The 18,364-nt window shown below is 38.9% G+C and overlaps 1 protein-coding gene across 1 annotated transcript; it reads left to right on the top strand.

The window, feature by feature from the left end:
• Positions 1-907: 907 nt before the first annotated feature.
• prkd4 (protein kinase D4) lies at positions 908-17,861 on the top strand. The gene is made up of 18 exons (XM_084711921.1): positions 908-1,074; positions 3,968-4,106; positions 6,632-6,763; positions 6,981-7,135; positions 7,258-7,453; positions 8,764-8,847; positions 10,763-10,928; positions 11,211-11,334; positions 12,202-12,279; positions 12,356-12,569; positions 12,873-12,898; positions 13,045-13,117; positions 14,148-14,254; positions 14,350-14,511; positions 15,109-15,207; positions 15,506-15,773; positions 16,293-16,378; positions 17,642-17,861. Exons 1-18 carry the CDS (start codon positions 919-921, stop codon positions 17,804-17,806), a joined length of 2,430 nt encoding a protein of 809 aa, XP_084568047.1. The 5' UTR covers positions 908-918; the 3' UTR covers positions 17,807-17,861.
• Positions 17,862-18,364: the final 503 nt, after the last annotated feature.

Genomic DNA, 18,364 nt, shown 5'->3' with positions numbered 1-18,364 from the left:
TTGAAGTGTGAGATCGGAGCTTGAATGAACCGGGATTAGAAAGTAAGGTTACTTGTCTCATGTTTTGAGATGTTATTACAGTGGTTTCATTTTGGTAATAGGAGACAAAAAAAATCAGATGTTGTGATGTGAGTTTTTATGTATCTTAATGATATCCTGATCATAATAATACTGTCTCATTTTTTATAATATTTTCTGCAACAGTTTAACATCAGTGAATTACGAGGTTTCACTGCAAAAGTTTTTTTTCTCAGAGGCAAGAAGGGTTTAGTTAAGATCTGTCACGTTCTACTTCACCCTGGTGATTCCGTTAATAAAAATGTGGGTAACACCTTCTGTGACGCGTCTGTAATGCATTATAAGTGTGTTCATAGGCCAGTGTAATAAGGCTTTGTAAAATGCTTTATAAATGTTTTTAACATAATACAATTGCTAATAATATCTACTGAAAGCTCACAAAGTCATGATATAGTACATAATTGATGTTCCATTGCAGAAACCTAGAATTGCGTTATGACACCGTAGAGCAGTTCTCTGTGGGTCATTATAACTGGCTAAAGTGATGGTAGTTATATGCACACTGTTGTCACTGTGTCATGGCAGTATAAAGCATTATGTCCACCACTTGTAATATACTATAAATATAAATGCATTATGTCTTAAGAATGAACTTATAATGCTTTATAGACATTACTTTCATGCAAAGTGTTATTGTTAAATGCACTATGATTAATATGAATGCTGTTAAGTGAATTTTAAATAAAATTTAAAAGACTATACACTGTGCTGTGTTATGAATTGGAGTATCAACTTTTTCTGTTTTGAACCTCAGTAGCTTTTTGTCTATAAAGTTTCATATTTCTTCAATACTGCAATAATCCACAAACTAATCCCATTTTTGCCACAGGATCTTTCTCCATGTCCGCAGTGGCTCCCTCCAGTCCCACCAGTCTCGCGGGGCCGGCTCTGGTCCAGTTCAAGCTCGGCCTGTTCAGGGAGATGGTTCAAGTCCCTGCTGGCAACCGGAGCTATCGTCATGCCAAGAGGCTGGCTGCAGAGATCATAGAGCGCAAGGTAATCAAAACCTCACACTGGTGGCCTCGTTTTCATGCTGCTGTCCTGAAGCATTTTGAGGGTGTTACACAGTAAATCAGGAGGGTTCATAGGCAGGGCACTCTTAAAGGGGAATTTCACTGAATTCACTCATGAAGTATGTTTTATTTGTCATGAGGAGCACAAATCAACCTGTGGAAAAAAGCTGTCCTCTGCAAGAAGTTTGCAAAGCAGAAGACTTGGCTTTGATTTGAGACTTTTTTGTGTGTTTCACGTGAAATTTATGCTGCAAACTGGAGGTGTGGGGTTTGAAGTTGATGTTTGAAGTTGAAGTGGGTATGTAGGTGGCAGAGAACAAATAATGAAAGACACTATTGAATCACAGGTGTTTTTTTTGTTTCTGAGCAATACTAAAAACAAAAAGTAGAGGTAATTTGGTCGATGCGGCATCAATTTTGAATTTTAAAAAAATCATTCTCCTGTAGAACTGCAAGAATCAGTCGACCAATCAGTCAATCAACAGTAATTAATCGTTAAATTAATTTGTCGAACAAAGATGGCAGAAATATTGTTTTCAGCCTCCTAAATATGGATTTCTCGTGTGCTTTATATTATATTAAAGTCTATGTTTGGTTTCTGGACTGACAAAAGAAGATATTTAAATATATAACCATGGACTTTGGACACAAAAGGAGCATTTAGGTCAGCCTTTTCTCTATATTATAAAACCTCTTATATCTGGCAAATAGGTAGGTTACAACAAACTAGACTAAAGCTGGTTCAAATCCCAACCCTGCTGGTAAAAAGCAGACTCATAATGGAATGACAATAATTGGGATGCCACTCAACCTAACGCTTTTCCAGTCAGTATTTTGCAGTGGTTACAGAGAGCTCAAATGGGCAATAATGTGCTTAAATGAATTATTAGTGATAAAAAATATGCTAAAATCAACTTTTTAGCACATCAGTAAATGAAAATCTGCTTTAACCCTTCACATAGTCCTACTTGGAAAATATTCAGTTGGTGTTTTGAATCTGTCAGAACTGTCAGGAAGTGGACTTTGAAAGGTCACCCTATGCATGAAGGAAGGTTGTGTAGGTTACTATCTACAGTGTGGCTTTTGAGAAACCACCAAGTGTCTGTGCATCATTGACTGATGCAGGTTGAAGGATGCTGGAGTGGTTTTTGGCTGTAGGGTATCCCGTTTACTAACACGTCTCATTTAGCGATTTTCATACTGTTAAAGCAGGTCAAATGTGAGCTTTTAAACTTTATTGTCTGTTTCTAAGAGGTTTGGGAAGAGAAATAGGCAATAAAAACGTAGAATTTTCTATGAGAAATAGGTAATAAATACGTAGAATTTTCTATGAGAGTAAAATTGAAGTGAGCAGTCAGTTGGTTAATGATGCACTGAAACTGTAGTTGAGGTTAAACAAAGATGAATCGCAGGTGTAGTTGGTCTCCGTGTCAGATGGTCGTGCCTTCGCACTGCCTCAGTTGCAGCGACTGTGTGGTCGACAAGAGCACAGCAAACTTTCCAACCACAGCATCTCCGCCCTTGTCTCAAACACACACGCACGCACACACACACACACACACACCTTTGATCAACTTTGATCTTTTCTCGAGTTTCCAGGCAGCAGGTCAGCGGTGATGTCTAAAGAATGCGTCTTTGTGTGTGTGTGTGTGTGTGTGTGTGTGTGTGTGTGTGTGTGTGTGTGTGTGTGTGCGTGTGTGTGTGTGTGCGCGTGTGCGCATGCGTGCATGTGCTTCACATTTTAGTGCATTCACTTGCACACAAACCTGACTGCGGGAGCAGGCCACTGCAAATATGTCACATACTGTTTATATGTGCAGCTATGAGAAAACCCTGTTATCTCCAATTCTAACATCCAACTTTTTAAGGTCACAGAAAAATTGAAATGAAACTTACAGCATTTTACCCACATTTTATAATAATATAATACTTTTATATAGATATATGTTATATATAGTATTTGTGTAGGACTTTTGTTTCAGAGACAAAACATAAATATTACCAGAATTTGGGTTGTTTTAGCTGAGCAGATACTGATTCTGGTAACACTATATTTAAAGGGACTGTGCATATGACTAACATGACACCATCATAACCATAGCATAATACTTGTCATTATCATGAAGGAGTCTTATATATGTTTGACTGCTGTCATTAAGTGTCATTGGTCAGTTGTTTAATTTTTTGAATTTTTTAAGATGTCCTTGTCATAACAACCTGACATTAACCAAGACAAAAATGTCTTTATGACAACATTAATCAAGCCAATAATGTCTTTGTTATGACAACCTGACATTAACCAAGAGAACAGAACCTGTTAATTTCTTCATGACAACTTGACATTCATTTAGACAAAAAGTATTTGCTATAACAACTTGACATTAACCAGGACAAAAATATCTTAATGACAACAACTTGTCAATGCCACGTCATTGACTGAAATCTGTTTTAAGTGCTTAACTAGGTCATCGTTTTGGTGGTAAAGGGACTGTTTGACTTTTACAAATGTCTCTTTCTGTCTCTGTAGATATTGAACTTTTCTTCAGGTTATGAATGCCAGACTTGAGATCATCTAAATTGACACATGAATAAAGCAATGAAGAGAGAATGGAAATGTTTGTTTAGAAAAAAAGTTATTTAATGTTATATACAGGTTTAAATTTTGGGAAGAAAGAAAACTACAGCATGTGGAAAACACGATAAAAGCTACATAAGTAATGAAGTTCTGTGCAGCTATTTTCTATATTCACATGTAGAGATCTATGTAGCTTCAGTCCAGCTGGTAGATCTAATGTTTTCTAGCAGCACTTCAGAAAGCTTTATATTTAGCTCATCTCTTGGATGAAGACTCAACCTGTGACCGTCTGTGTGTTCAGGCTCCAGACTGCAGCGTGGTGGGCGGCGGGGAGAAGATCCTGCTGTTCAGACACCAGCCTGCCTCAGAGCTGCTGCTGCACCGCCTGACGGAGCACGACGAGCTGCAGTATGGAGACCTCATTGAGGTCATCATCGCAGGTCAGAGCTCAGAAGCACAGAAAAAGCTTAATGAGGCTGATTTTCTGTAGTTTAATTTTTCCGTTATTGTTGGGTTACTACAGCTACTGGACTTTTATAATAACTGTCGTTTTGTCACAGCAGCTGTAAGACTTATTTAAGCTAAATGAAGTCTTATTTTGGCGGGAAATGTTTCATAAATAGGTTAAGAAGACACAATTTTACAAATGGAACACCTCTGATTACATAAGACTTGTTTTTAGCATTTCAAGTGTCACTGGAATTGCTTCTTACAATTTCACACATTAGTCAGATCCTCACAGGCTGTCAGGTTATCCGTGAGGTACAGAGTCTGGTTTTCTTCATGCCAACAAGCATCACAAAGCTGCTAAATCTCACCATGAAGCTGAGTCTGGCAGGTGAACCTCCTTATTTAACTATTCTGACTGAGTTTTTAGACATGAAATTCTCTATCAAGACCACAGGAGAAGCAACACTCTTGAATGGTGTATTTCAAATTAAGCCACCTGAACCTTGCTTCTAATTACAGGTTCCTGTTGTTAAGTCTGTCTGTAGCAAGTTCAAGTATATTTTGCATCTTGTTTTTCCACTTTTTTCAATTAAATAGCAGGAAGCAGTATGTTTACTGCAGCATAGAAACATTTTGACACAATGTGAATATATCAACTATTAGTTAATACTTGTACATGTTGGACTGCTTCACCCTGACGATTCGGCAAATAAATATCCACTTTTAGTACAAGATGAGATGTTCTTAAACACAAATGGATTTCAAAATGTTAGGCAGTAAAGAGCCTCTCGCAAAATACCAAAATATCAGAAAGTTTTGAGCTCTCAAAGTATTTATTAATTAATTGTGACCAACGTTAAAATACAGAACTGTAAACCTATCCTATTCAGCTATGGACAGTTCATGCAGGAAGCAGGTTTATTCGTAACAGCTCCTGCTCCGACTGAATCCTGCTTTGGGGTAACTCGAGTCGTATCTCCTCAATGTTCTGCGCTGTTGGGTTCTAGCAGGTGCTGTGGATGCTTCACTGGTGCTTTTGAAGTAGCCATTAGCACTTATGCTCAGTTCAGTTTCATCTGTCACATGGCTTCTTGAAATATTCTCCTCCTGATCTGCAGTTCTCTCCTTAATAGTTCCAGTTTGTAGCCACGATTACATTGTTTCTGAACCATTAATATTATCTCCACTTATTTGTAGAATTAAATATTTTTAAAGAAATTTATTTCACCTTAAAAAAATATGTTGGACCTTCCTCCACATACCTCTAGAGGAGTTTGCATGACGCCACTGGTACACATACTGCAGTTTGAGATCTAGGCCTTGGAATGAGCCGTTAGATTTACAGAGGATGCAGGTCCTCTCCCACTGATGCTGTGATGTTGCACCATGCTTCTACAGTAGCCCGGTAGGGACAAATTAAACACTGACTCTACATTTTTTGCAGCTATCGTAGGTTCTTCTTCACACTTGGAAGGGGAGAGTCGTGCCTAGATGGTTATAATCTTTTAAAAAGGTGACTTTTGATTTCACACAGGACATGAACTCTGGTCTTCTAGCTGAAAACACTATGTTCAACCACCACTATCTCCGTCCAACATGGACTTTCTGGCTCTTTATACTTAATCACCTGACTTCCTGAAGCACATGCTGAATCAAGTGTGCAGGTGCGAGCGGTGAGGGTGAGGTGAGTTAGTTGCAATCTGCAAGCTCACCACTAGATTTCACTAAGTTTCACATACTGGTCCGTTAATGGGTATGCGTTGACTGCCAGGATGGTCGATTCTGAATTTTATCGACATGCCGTGTCTGTCTCTGGAGAGACCAACAAGGAGGCTCTGTCAGTGATCGCACAGATCACACATGCACTTTGTTTTAGTTTTTTTCTATCATACATGCACTTTGTTTTAGTTTTTTTCTATCATACATGCACTTTGTTTTAGTTTTTTTCTATCACACCTGCACTTTGTTTTAGTTTTTTTCTAAGTGTGACTTTCAGTATGAGGTTTCTGGTCTGTCTTTTGTGTCACAGCCTTGCATCTCAAGCCACCGCTCAGTTTCTAATTGAGGATACAGACTGTCACATGTACTTTCTAAACATAGACACAAGCATGAGAGTAAGAGTGCCGATTGAAGAATTAAGATTCCAGCTTGTAGTTACGATTTCTCAAGATACAAGGTCTGCGAGAGGAAAGAACTGTGAAAGGGATCGTGGTGTCCCCCAAGGTTTAATTTTAGGTCAGACCCTTTTTATTCTTTATATGCTGCCACTTGGAAACATCATCAGGAAACACAGCATACATTTCTAGAGGTATGCAGATGATGCATAGCTTTACCTCGCCAAGTTTTTTTGGCTTACAGTTAGTCTGTATATACACCACAGTCTAGTCTAAAATATCTTGGCCCAGGTTTTTAATCCCAGCTACAACAACATGTGATATTTGTCAGTAGTGCTCAGCCAAAGGGCTGTGATAATTAGACTGTGCACCATCTCTTTATTTTATTTTATCTGACTCAGCATCAGCGTCAGTGACTGAGATGAGGGTCCGTCCACACTCCCTGGTGGTCCAGTCGTACCGGACTCCCACCTTCTGTCATCACTGTGGAGAGATGCTGTGGGGCCTCGTCCGACAGGGCTTAAAATGTGACGGTAAGATGTCTTTTTTTGTCTTTTCTTTGAAATGTGAGAGCTATCAAACTTTTCCAGAGTGTGTAAAAAGTATATCTGTTGTTTTATTTACCAGAATCTAATGTAAAAGTTGCAGCATTATGGATTTGCAGCCGTTTACACAACAGAATCTAAAGCTTCTCTGCCTCTCAGAAGTACTAATGATTCAAATTTCACTCTCACCTCTGCCTTTCTTCAGGTTGTGGATTAGACTTTCATAAACGTTGTGCTTTCCGACTGCCCAATGACTGCAGTCGAGCACGGCGTCAGGTCAGCACCAGCCTCTCGCTGTTTCCTCCCCGACGACCTCGCACACACTCCCTGTCCAATCAGGCAGGAGGCAGTCTAGAGGAGGTAAGGAGGTATTGTGAAAGAAGGAGGACAACAACTAAACTGAAACCTGTTTTTTAAGTATTGAACATGAACTCATAAAAACATATTTACACTGACGACTCTCGCCATCCATCCCTCACCAGATCAGCATGTCCAAATCGTCCTCCAGGCCAGCGTCATGGGCGGAGCCTCCTGTCTGGGTGGGCATCGGGTACGGTGAGAGGAGCAGGCCTCAGGTGCCTCACACCTTCCACATCCACAGCTACACCAAACCCACCGTCTGCCAGTACTGCCACCGGCTGCTCAAAGGGCTCTTCAGACAGGGGCTGCAGTGCTCAGGTGAGACGTCTGGAGGACATAACAGTTTTAGGGTTCCTCATTATATGAATTCAATACGATATCCAAAGATGGCGCCCATTCTCTTCAATGAGAAGTGCTCGTCTGGTCCATACGCCAAAAAAGTTCTTTAGCTCCTTCCATGATTTATGTCGCATTTTGTTGCAATACTTCGAGTGGCCACTTAGTGGCAGTGCCTTGTCATACATTTATGAGGAAAAAACTCAGACATAATCCTTTTAGTCATTTTTCAAGCAAAAATGTCAAACATTTGCTGCTTCAGCCTTCTTGAATGTGAAGATTTGCGACTTTTCTTTGTCATTTATGATAGTAAATGAAGTGTCTGGGTTTTGGATAAAAGAAATTGTTGGAGCCATAGTAATATTTTTGTTTCTTTTGTTTCTTGGTTTAATTCATTAGAGATAATTATATGTAAATAGAAGTGCAGTTTTGTTGTTTGAACACAGGGTGGAGCACTAGGTAAAACACAGGTAATATAGGTAAGGTGAAGCTGATGAGTAGCAGGTGTGTGAACAGGGGCAAGCAAACAGTTTTTTGACTGTGTGAGGCAGCATGGAAGTTTTTGGGACAATGTGTTGGAAATCAAACTGTTAAATGGATATTTGACTGTAATGGACACTAAACCCTCTTTAATGGTTTACCTGTGTGAAGGTGAGCACTGGTGAAAATAAATGGGTCACCGCACCCAAAGAGACCGGCGTATCAGACATTGGTTTATTGTTGTTGCCAAGAACATGTGTCCGAACAAGTTCTCCCTGTCCACCCCTCAGTGGCTTTAAACGTAAATGTTCAAGTTTTTATTGAAAGACTCTACAGAAATAATTTCAAGACGTCACTTTGCCCTCTGGGAGATTGTTTTGACAGTTGTAATGAATTAATTGATAAAATAAGAACCAAGATTAATTGATAAGGAAAATAATCCTCAATTGCAACCATGAATTAGTGATGGAGAATAACATTCATTTGACCAAAAAAAAAAAGTCAGCCTAAAATTCATCTTTTTAAGGGTGAATGTGTTGTAGAATGTCTTCTTTTCAAATCTGTCTTTTTTCAGTGATGATTCATGTAGTGTATTAAAATATATTACTTTTTAGATATTTTTAGATGCTCTGTTCGAGCAGAACCTTTTGATGAGCCATTTGTGGATTAGAGGCTCAGAAACATAAACTGAGGAAAAGAAAGAAAGAAAGAAAATACATTTAACTGTAATTTTCTGTCACCTGTGTAAAAGTCACTCATGATGTGACTGAGTGATGTAACTTTGAACCTCTCGTCTGTGATCCTTTTGTCAGACTGCAGGTTTAACTGCCATCGGCGCTGTGAGCAGCTGGTCCCTAGAGACTGTCCAGGAGAGAAGAGAAGCTCGAACGGGGAAGGTGAGCAGCAGTCAGTCCCTTGAGGTCTGGTTTCCGTTTTGTATTCAGGGGTTGTAGCTGTGTTAGATCATGCTTCTTTGAAAAGGCCCTTGCTCCGATGTTTCCTGTAACCCTGTGATGAGTCAAAGGACTCATTCAGGACTCATTTTTGATTCCCAGAAACATTACGTTTGTCCCAGCAGTGGCAATGATTCAGGACAATGTGATCAAAGCCTGATGAGATTCAAAATGAATTTCTTAAATGCTGCTGAGTCTGTGACTTTTCCTCTAGAAAATGTCATTTGTCCAACACTTTTTTCCATGATCAGATACTTCAAAAGGAATGACATTTCCATCAGCCTCAGCTGTTCTTCATGTTTGGAGCAAATTATTTTTATTTTATTTTATTTATTTGACTCATTCCTGTGTAATTTCCAAAACCAGTTTCACAAAACTAATACAAACAAGTGATGCAGATTCTATGATTGAAAAAAAGAGCAGAAGGGAGGTAAGTCTTATATTACCTGTCACTTTATTAATAACATAAATACAGATTGTCTTTTTGTTTCCACAGATCACATAAAAAGCTTTAATAATACATAATCAAATGTAGTCACTAAAAAGATTTGATCATACTCAAACACTAATAATGAGCAAATGTTAGCATGCTAACTTGCTAAATAAAAATGGTGAGCATGTTTAACATTATACTCACTAAACATGAGGGCCTGGTTGCACCTTAGGTTAAGATTTAGTTTGAAGTCCAAGTTTAGCTTTCCTTATAATAAAACTGGTTACACAAAATATCCTTAATTCTTCTCCTTGAGGTTCCCTTAAAATGTTCACCTAAGTATTTAAGATTTTCTCCTAATATAGCTCTTACACTTGAGGAATCCCTTTAAGTTACTTTGCACAAAAGACACAAAAGAGGCTGGGTTTATGGGAATAAATGAATAATGTGTGGAAGAATTCTGAGAAAAAATATTTCTTTTATAGCACATTAGATAACAGTCTGAAGGAGAAGTCTTTGAATGTCATTAATCTCTTTTTTGGGGCCAGAACAGTCAAGTTGTCATTGTTTTTTGAACCTTTTCGATAGAGGTGATATCCAGCACACAAGTGCCAGTGCAAGTCAACAAACGGTCTCCAAGCAGCCGCAGAATTTTGCAGCTGTAAAATCTCTTTCAATGCATTTAATGTTTTAAAGTTGTTCATTAACTAAGGAAACCTTTTAAGAGATTTTATGCAACACCCTTAATAAAAAAATGTCACACTGAAGGTCTTCTGTGGATTCGGCTCCAGCATGTCAATATTGAAATTGTGAGGATGTTAGCATGTTGACATTAACATTTAAATCAAAGCACTTTTGTACCTAAGGACAGCCTTAAAGAGCCGCTAGCATGATTGTAGATCTGTTAAAAAACATAATAACATCACAAACAGGAATTAACACCGGCTAAAAAAAACTGTGATTTTCTAACCTCTCGTTATCACCGTTATATCATCTTTAGTGTCAACTGAGAGAAAAATGTGCCTGTCAGAGATGAAAACAGCTTATTTTTAACAGCTACACTTCTAGCTGTTAAATTGAAGTTATGTATTTAAAAAATGACAAATATTTACTTGTTCCAGCTTCTCATGCGTCCATGAAAATTTATCACCAAGGGGTCATTTGACACGTCATGTGACTACAAAATATTACAACATGCTCAACATGCTCCCAGTTTGGAGAAGCAGCAGGAGTACTGGTGTAGGAAGTTAAGCAATGTACTGCGATGGACAGGGTCAGCAGCAAAACATATTTTAAAATCACTATCATTAAATACCTCGTATAACCCTGTTTCAAAAAATCACTTTAAAACTTTAATTGTAATTTTTACGTGTGGATCAAAAGTTGCTGACCTGCTACTGTTTACATATGATGTCACTTTCCCAGAATCCCCAGCAGTGGCTAACATCATCCCGCCAGAGGCAGAGGACAATGATTCAGATCTCATGAGTATGACAACGACAACACTAGAACTCTCTGACGATGAGATGTCCACTGACGGAGACCCGATGATGGAGACCAAGGACGATGAGCAGCTGCGAGAGCCGATGAGGTCAGTGGGCTGTTAATTTATTCTGATGATGTCATCTCATTTAAAAGGTGGTAGCCTGACGATGATGTCAGGAACTTGGCTCACAGCTGTTGTCAGGTGCCACCTACACACATACTGAAACACACACACTCATCTGTCCTGTCACTCATCACTGAGGTCATCTGCAGGAGTGAGTTTTGAGCTGTACTGCTGCCACCTAGAGGCGTTTAATTTAGTTTTTATCCCTAAATCACCCTGTTTGACTTATTTATCATGTCCTGTTGTCTTCTGTCCATCCGTCAGTCCGTGTTTCAGCAGCAACATCCCTCTGATGAGGCTCGTCCAGACGGTGCATCACACTAAGAGGAGAGCTGGTGGAGTCCTGAGGGAGGGATGGCTGCTGCATCACACCAGCACTGACACACTGGTGAGACACACACGCACGCACACACGCACACGCACACGCACACACACACACACACACACACACACACACACACACACACACACACACACACACACACACAAACACAGATTAAATGTGGCTAAAAGCAGCTAAGCTCTGTAATTATTCACTTTGCATGGCACAAAACATTCCAGTAAAAAGCTTTTCATTTGGTTAATATCCTGTGGTGGAAGAGGAATTCAGATACTTTAATGAAATCATAGGAAAATCATATAGTAGTAGTAGAAATGCTGTCCTGTGAGAACAATGACAAGTTTTGTTAAGAAAACAGCCGTTTCCATCCTCATGACAGTGCATGTTCCAGTTAATCCAAGAGGGTTTTTAAATAGTTTATCTTCCCACAAAGGAACTTTTAACCCCTCAGATAAACAGAGAAATTAAAATTCAAAATCACTAAATGTGGAGATGTTTGGTTTTCTGCAGACAAGAGGAGTATAAATATTTTTTTTAAAAAAAAGCTAGAGCAGTGAGACAAATGTAGTGAGTGAAAAATACTTGCCTCTGAAATGTAATGAAGTACAAGTATGTAGTAAAGTTGCATAAAATGTAATTACTCAAGTAAAGGATTAGTACCTAAAATTTATACGGAAGTGTGGTGCTTAAATTAATATACATGGTTACATCATTCCATCACACTTAACATCTCTTTCAGCTGAATAATAGATGCCTGAGTTCTCTTGTATTTATGTTCTTTAGTTTTATGTCTTAAGGTTTTGTGTGATTAGATAAATAGATCTCAAATTCAAATCAAACATCTCATACATATGACGAAGCTGTTAACTTCCTGTATACACAGATAACACATTATTTCTTTTTTTTTTTCCTCAGAGGAAACGTCATTACTGGATCTTGGACTGGAAAAGCATCACTCTGTACCAGAATGAGAGCAGCACCAAGTACTACAAGGTACGATTCATGGCTGACAAACACTTCTTTAAGACTAATGTGCTGATTTTAAAACCCTCTTGTCTCTCTCCTGCAGGAGATCACTCTGTCTGAGGTGCTGCAGGTCCGAGGCCCCGCCCAGCTCTGCGTGCCCTTGTCGGCAGGCAACAGCGCCCACTCCTTCGAGGTGGTGACGGCCTCGCTGGTGTACTGTGTGGTGGCCGGAGAGAACGGGCCGGCCTGGGAGAGCGCCATCCGACAGGCTCTGATGCCTGTCGAGAGCAGCAGAGGACACGGCAAGGAAAACCAGGGTGAGACGCAAACAACACCTCTGGATATTCATGAAAAAATGTTCCTTTTTAAAGTGTGAGGTGTTTTCTTATTAATAACTTATTACACAAACGCTACTGGAACATGAATCCAAACTAATCCCACCAAATTTAGATTTGTTTTAATAATGTGATGAGTGAAAAACAAAAATCGTAATCAGGATTATGCAACAAAATTCTTCATATAGTTTCTAATGAGTCAGACAGAATTATTCAGAGAATATTTGTGAACACTTGTTAGACAATAAGTGCTTATTATATGATCTTCTTCTCTTCTGATTACAGATAAAGATTCACGCAGAGACAGCGTGGTGAGGATCCGCTCCATACTGCTGCTTTAAAATCTACACAGTGAACAGTGTGTTGTGCAGTGTTAATATATGTGTGTGTGTGTGTGTGTGTGTGTGTGTGTGTGTGTGTGTGTGTGTGTGTGTGTGTGTGTGTGTGTGTGTTTTAGGACATCAGCTCGGTGTATCAGATCTTTACAGATGAGGTTTTGGGCTCTGGACAGTTTGGAGTGGTGTACAAAGGTGAGCTGAGTTTAAGCACATTGCTCAATTAAGGCATTGTCACGGTCAGATGATGTAATTTTATTTAACTTTAAGAGAAAACTGATAAACTGATTTTTTTTAGAATTTGTTGTGGTGGTGTGTTTTTCTACAGAGAATGACTGTACTTTTTTAATGCTGTTATCTTGACATCACTGCACCACTTGAAAACAAGCTTTTCTTTCCTGAGGTAACAAGTTAATCAACTTGTTATCACGACAAAACAAGATTTGTCATCTCAAGAACAAAAAAACTAACCGGTTATCACCACGAACATAAGTTTTGTTATTCCATGATAACAAAATAATCAACCTGTTATTAAGTTGAAACAACCTTTTTTTAATCCCAGGATAAGATAATCAACCTGTTATCACAATAAAATCAGCTTTATCTTGAGATCATGAAATAATCAACACAACCTGAAAACCAGCTCAAGATCAGTCTGTTATCACAAGAACATTAACTGTTATGTGACTGTGAAAACTGCAGTCAGCAGTCTCCTGTCCTCTGCCTCCATGTTTAGCATTTGATGATTTCCTCATTTTAAGCAGGATGTGAACGATTATTAATTGTTGATTTGTAATCTTCATATATGTTTTCATGCATTCAGCTGACCTCATTTGCACTGAAAGACTTTCTAGGAGGCAGTTAATTGGAATCAAGTAATTCGAAGTGTGTTAATTGAACAGTGTCTCTAATTTGGTGCTAATTGCAGTGTTCCTTTTTAGAAAACTGCAGGAAATAAATATGAAATTACAGACTTGTAAAATAAAGTGTCACCAAAATGTCTGTAAACTGGAGGCTTCTGACTGACTATAACTGTATTAATGCAGAAAAATGGCACAAAAAAAAAAGTCACTGAATTAAAATCAAGATGAAAACATGATTATGAAACTGTTCTTTGATGTGTTTGACCTGAGAGACATAAATCTGCAAAAATATTTTTAATCTCAGTGAGTCACTGTCTCCATTAAGTAAAGTTATGGAAGTTATTATCACTCGTCTTTCTCAGGTACTCACAGGAAGTCGGGTCGGCCAGTCGCCATCAAAGTCATCGACAAAACGCGCTTCCCCACCAAACAAGAGAGACAGCTGAGGAACGAAGTCGCCATCCTGCAGGTACTGATATATTTTTGTTGGCAGGGAGCTTTGTGTCATCATCCAATTATTTTCTGCAAAACCAATATGTGTGTGTATGTTTGTGTGTTGTCCAGAGTCTCTCTCACCTCGGTGTGGTCCTGTTGGAGGGGATGTTTGAGACGGTAGAGCACGTCTTTGTTGTCATGGAGAAGCTCCACGGAGACATGCTGGAGATGATTCTGTCCAGTGAGATGGGCAGACTCCCTGAACGCAACACCCGCTTCTTGGTCACACAGGTGAGACTGGTCTGTCTCCTGTCATTAAATCCTCTGGAGTTCCTGACAATAGACCCATTTTATGTTCTTATATGACACCGGGATCCAACCTAGGGCCCAGGATCCCAGAGAGGAGTCATAAGATAATTCATGGGGGTCATGAGATGCTTAATAAGATGAAAAACATTTTCATAGGATATTATTTTTAGTTTTGTCTAATTTTATACAAATTACATGTTGTTACGTCTTATTATTGTACTGTAAAATAAAGTGTGACTGGAAGTTTTTCCTCACCGCTGTTGCGTTAGTGTTTGCTCATGATTGGCATTGTTGGGTCTCACTAAATAATATTATAAAGAGGATGGTCTAGACCTGCTTTGTATGAAAAGTGTCTTATGATTAAGTTCTGTTTAAATAAAATTGATATGACCATCAGCCTGTAGACACCAGCATCAGTTTTGCATGATCTCCTGTATACTGTAAATAAAGCTTATAGAGAAATTGTACTATGACTTGTTGTTTTCATGTTTGTATTTGTGTGTGTGTGTGTGTGTGTGTGTGTGTGTGTGTGTGTGTGTGTGTGTGTGTGTGTGTGTGTGTGTGTGTGTGTGTTTTCAGATCCTTGAGGCCCTGAGGTACCTGCATTTGAAACACATCGCTCACTGTGACCTGAAACCTGAGAACGTGCTGCTGGCCTCTGCAGACCCTTTTCCTCAGGTGGGATTTTGTGATTTTCTCACTTGATGTGTTTCATTTACAGCATCAGTCAAAGGTCCAGTGTTTAAGATTAACAGAGAATATGGCAGACATTGAGTATACTATATATAGACATTGAGTGTGTGTGTCTATATATATATATATATATATATATATATATATATATTCATTTATATCTTAAAAGGGTTTATTTTTTTGCAAGTTTTGAGGAGGGGAGGGTGAGATGATGTGTTTGGAGTCTACAAGCTCATCACTAGATGCACTGGTCCTTTAAGTTCACTCTGTTTCTGTGTTGTAGGTGAAGCTGTGCGACTTTGGCTTTGCCCGCATCATCGGCGAGAAGTCTTTCCGTCGCTCGGTGGTGGGCACGCCGGCTTACCTGGCGCCCGAGGTGATCAGCAGCAACGGCTACAACCGCTCTCTGGACATGTGGTCGGTGGGCGTCATCATGTACGTGAGCCTGAGCGGCACGTTCCCCTTCAACGAGGACGAGGACATCAAACAGCAGATCACCAATGCTGCCTTCATGTACCCACGACAACCATGGGCCTCCATCTCACTGGAGGGTGAGGACCATTTTTTTTCTGCTGGTGTATTCAAGGACGGTCTGATAGGCGAGATTTTATCAAATTTGTTTAATGACCTAAATCTGTTTAATCAGTTTATATAATAAACTAGTAAATCCTTATAATGAGAAAGTTTCAATGTTTTGCAATACTAAATTATGTTGTAATATTTTGCTATACCAAGTCATTATTTTGAGATGTTAAGTCATATTGAGTACTAAGTCAATTATTCTGCAACACTAATACATTACTTCAGTAGAAGTTTCTCATTATAATGACTTTAGGATTTTGTATGTGTGTGTGAGTCAATGTAACTATATATTTTATATTATATTCATTAGCTCGTTTCAGCTCTTTACCCTAAGTGACACATGATGTTCTGTGTGGTTTAACGCAGTATGAGTTTGTAGTGGTTTTGATCAGATTCTCTTCCTGTTGGCCACTGGGTGACTCCAGTGGACCACTTTTAAGACGGTCTGAATAAATCCTTTGTGCCTCCTCTCTCCGTTTCCTCTCCAGCTGTGAGTCTCATCAACAACCTGCTGCAGGTGTCGGTCAGACGGAGGTTCAGTGTGGGAAAAGCACTGGGACACCCCTGGCTGCAGGTCAGACACATTAACACTTGTTTATGCTCCGATATAAAGCGGGATTATAAAATGTTTGTGTTGAGGATCTGGTCCCACAGTAACCTGGCATTGATAAGGAGAACATGTAGTGTAGAATTTGCTGAACTGTGTGACATATTTTAATGTCATTAAGTCCTTACAGAGGATACTGACTGATTCAGATAAATTTTCCTAATTTATAGGTTTTTGAGTTTTATGTGCCATAATAATAAGGTATATTGTCTGAATGGTAAAAGGATAAATCTCTTTGCTGGTTAGCTGTCAACTATTAAATTAATCCTCAGCTATTGAATTAATCAGTTTCAATATTTTTTGATAATGATAGTGGACTGAATATCTTCGGGGTGTGGACAAAGTAGGGTTGCACAATTTGCACATTCACTTTAATCAATAGTTAAAAACGCAAAAACAACTGATTACTCATTAATCACAAATAGATACAAAACACATTTTGTTCATTTGTTTCTCATTTTAAATTTACTTATCCAATAAATGGTTCTGCCAGGTTAAAAAATGTCAAAAGGGGAGCAATTACTGCCATTTTTTATCAATTAATTACTAATTAATGCATTTTTAATCAATAAATCATTGATGTCCCTTTGAGAAAACAACATTTGATCATTTTGGGGTTCAGGAAACCCTGATCGACATTTTTCACCATTTTCTGATATGTTATGGACCAAACAATTGATCGATTACTCGATAAAATAATCGTAAAAATAAATAAATGTTGTACTTCTTATGTGGATGTCCAGTTAGTGTTGATGGTAAATGTAGTCAACTGTATCAGTATTTTCCTCAGTGCGTTACATTGACTGAGTACCAAGATGCTTTGCAGTTGAGCTTGAGACTCCCACGCTAATGTTGCCCTCTATCACCAACCTGCCCTATAGCTATTAATTTTTTGGCCAAAACATATTATTAAATGATAAAAAATACTCATCTTGCAGACACTGTTGTTACCCTAACCCTGTAGTTCTTCCTTAAGACTAATGACATCACTGTGACATCACTGTATTCATGAAGAACAACCAATTTTGCATCAGGAGAACGCAGCTTTCTCAGTCAATATAACACACATCAAGGAATTTAATGCTTCAGTTTACTGCATTTACCATCAGCACTGACTAGACATCCTTTACGAAAAAAAATCTGAGCTGATTTTCATTGGAAACTGAAGGATTCATGTCTTCGTTTATTTTTTTTCCTTCTTCCTCCTCTTCATCTTCTCCCCTCCTGCAGGACTTCCAGCTGTGGTGTGACCTCAGGGAGTTCGAGCACAGGATGGGTCACAGGTATCTGACGCACCACGGGGACGAGGAGCACTGGACACGCTACGCCAAAGAGAGGGGCCTGAGCTTCCCGACCCACCTCTGCTGGGACCCCGACAACGACCCCGACATGTGACGTCAGCACAGAGGTTAGAGATTGGACAGTTTATGACTCGTCCATGATTCTCAGAGATAAATTTAAGACTTTTTAGGACCTTTTTTTTTCTTAATACCACAGAATGCAATTAAGACCAATCTCATGACCACACTGGAAAAATATGAAGGATATAATGAGTCAGTACTGATTAAAGCCTTTAAAAAAATAATTATTTACCAAGTATTTAAATCTTCAATTGGGAGTCTAAAGCCACAAGTCCATTCATACCCGGCTTGAAATATTTTTGGCACAAACGGCATTGGACCACTGCCTGGAAAAGGTTTATCCTCCTTGTCTTTTGGATTCTGCCACCACTAAAGGTTAAATTGACGCTTGTCCATTTTGAGGAGAGGAGCTAATGTTAGGCATTTTAAGATCTAAAACTGAGATTATTGGATTTTAAAGTTTTTAAGGACCCGTGGGGATTTAAATGTCATAGTTTAGGTTAGTGTTTATGCAACTCCATGGAAGGACAAAAAATGTAGGCCCTTTTTAATTGAAATTCAATATTTTTAAAGCTATAATATTTAACATTTC

The sequence above is a fragment of the Lutjanus erythropterus genome, chromosome 23, assembly GCF_056507025.1.
Source record: "Lutjanus erythropterus isolate fLutEry1 chromosome 23, fLutEry1.hap2, whole genome shotgun sequence".
NCBI lineage: Eukaryota > Metazoa > Chordata > Actinopteri > Lutjaniformes > Lutjanidae > Lutjanus > Lutjanus erythropterus.
This window is presented reverse-complemented; position numbering and strand designations above follow the sequence as displayed.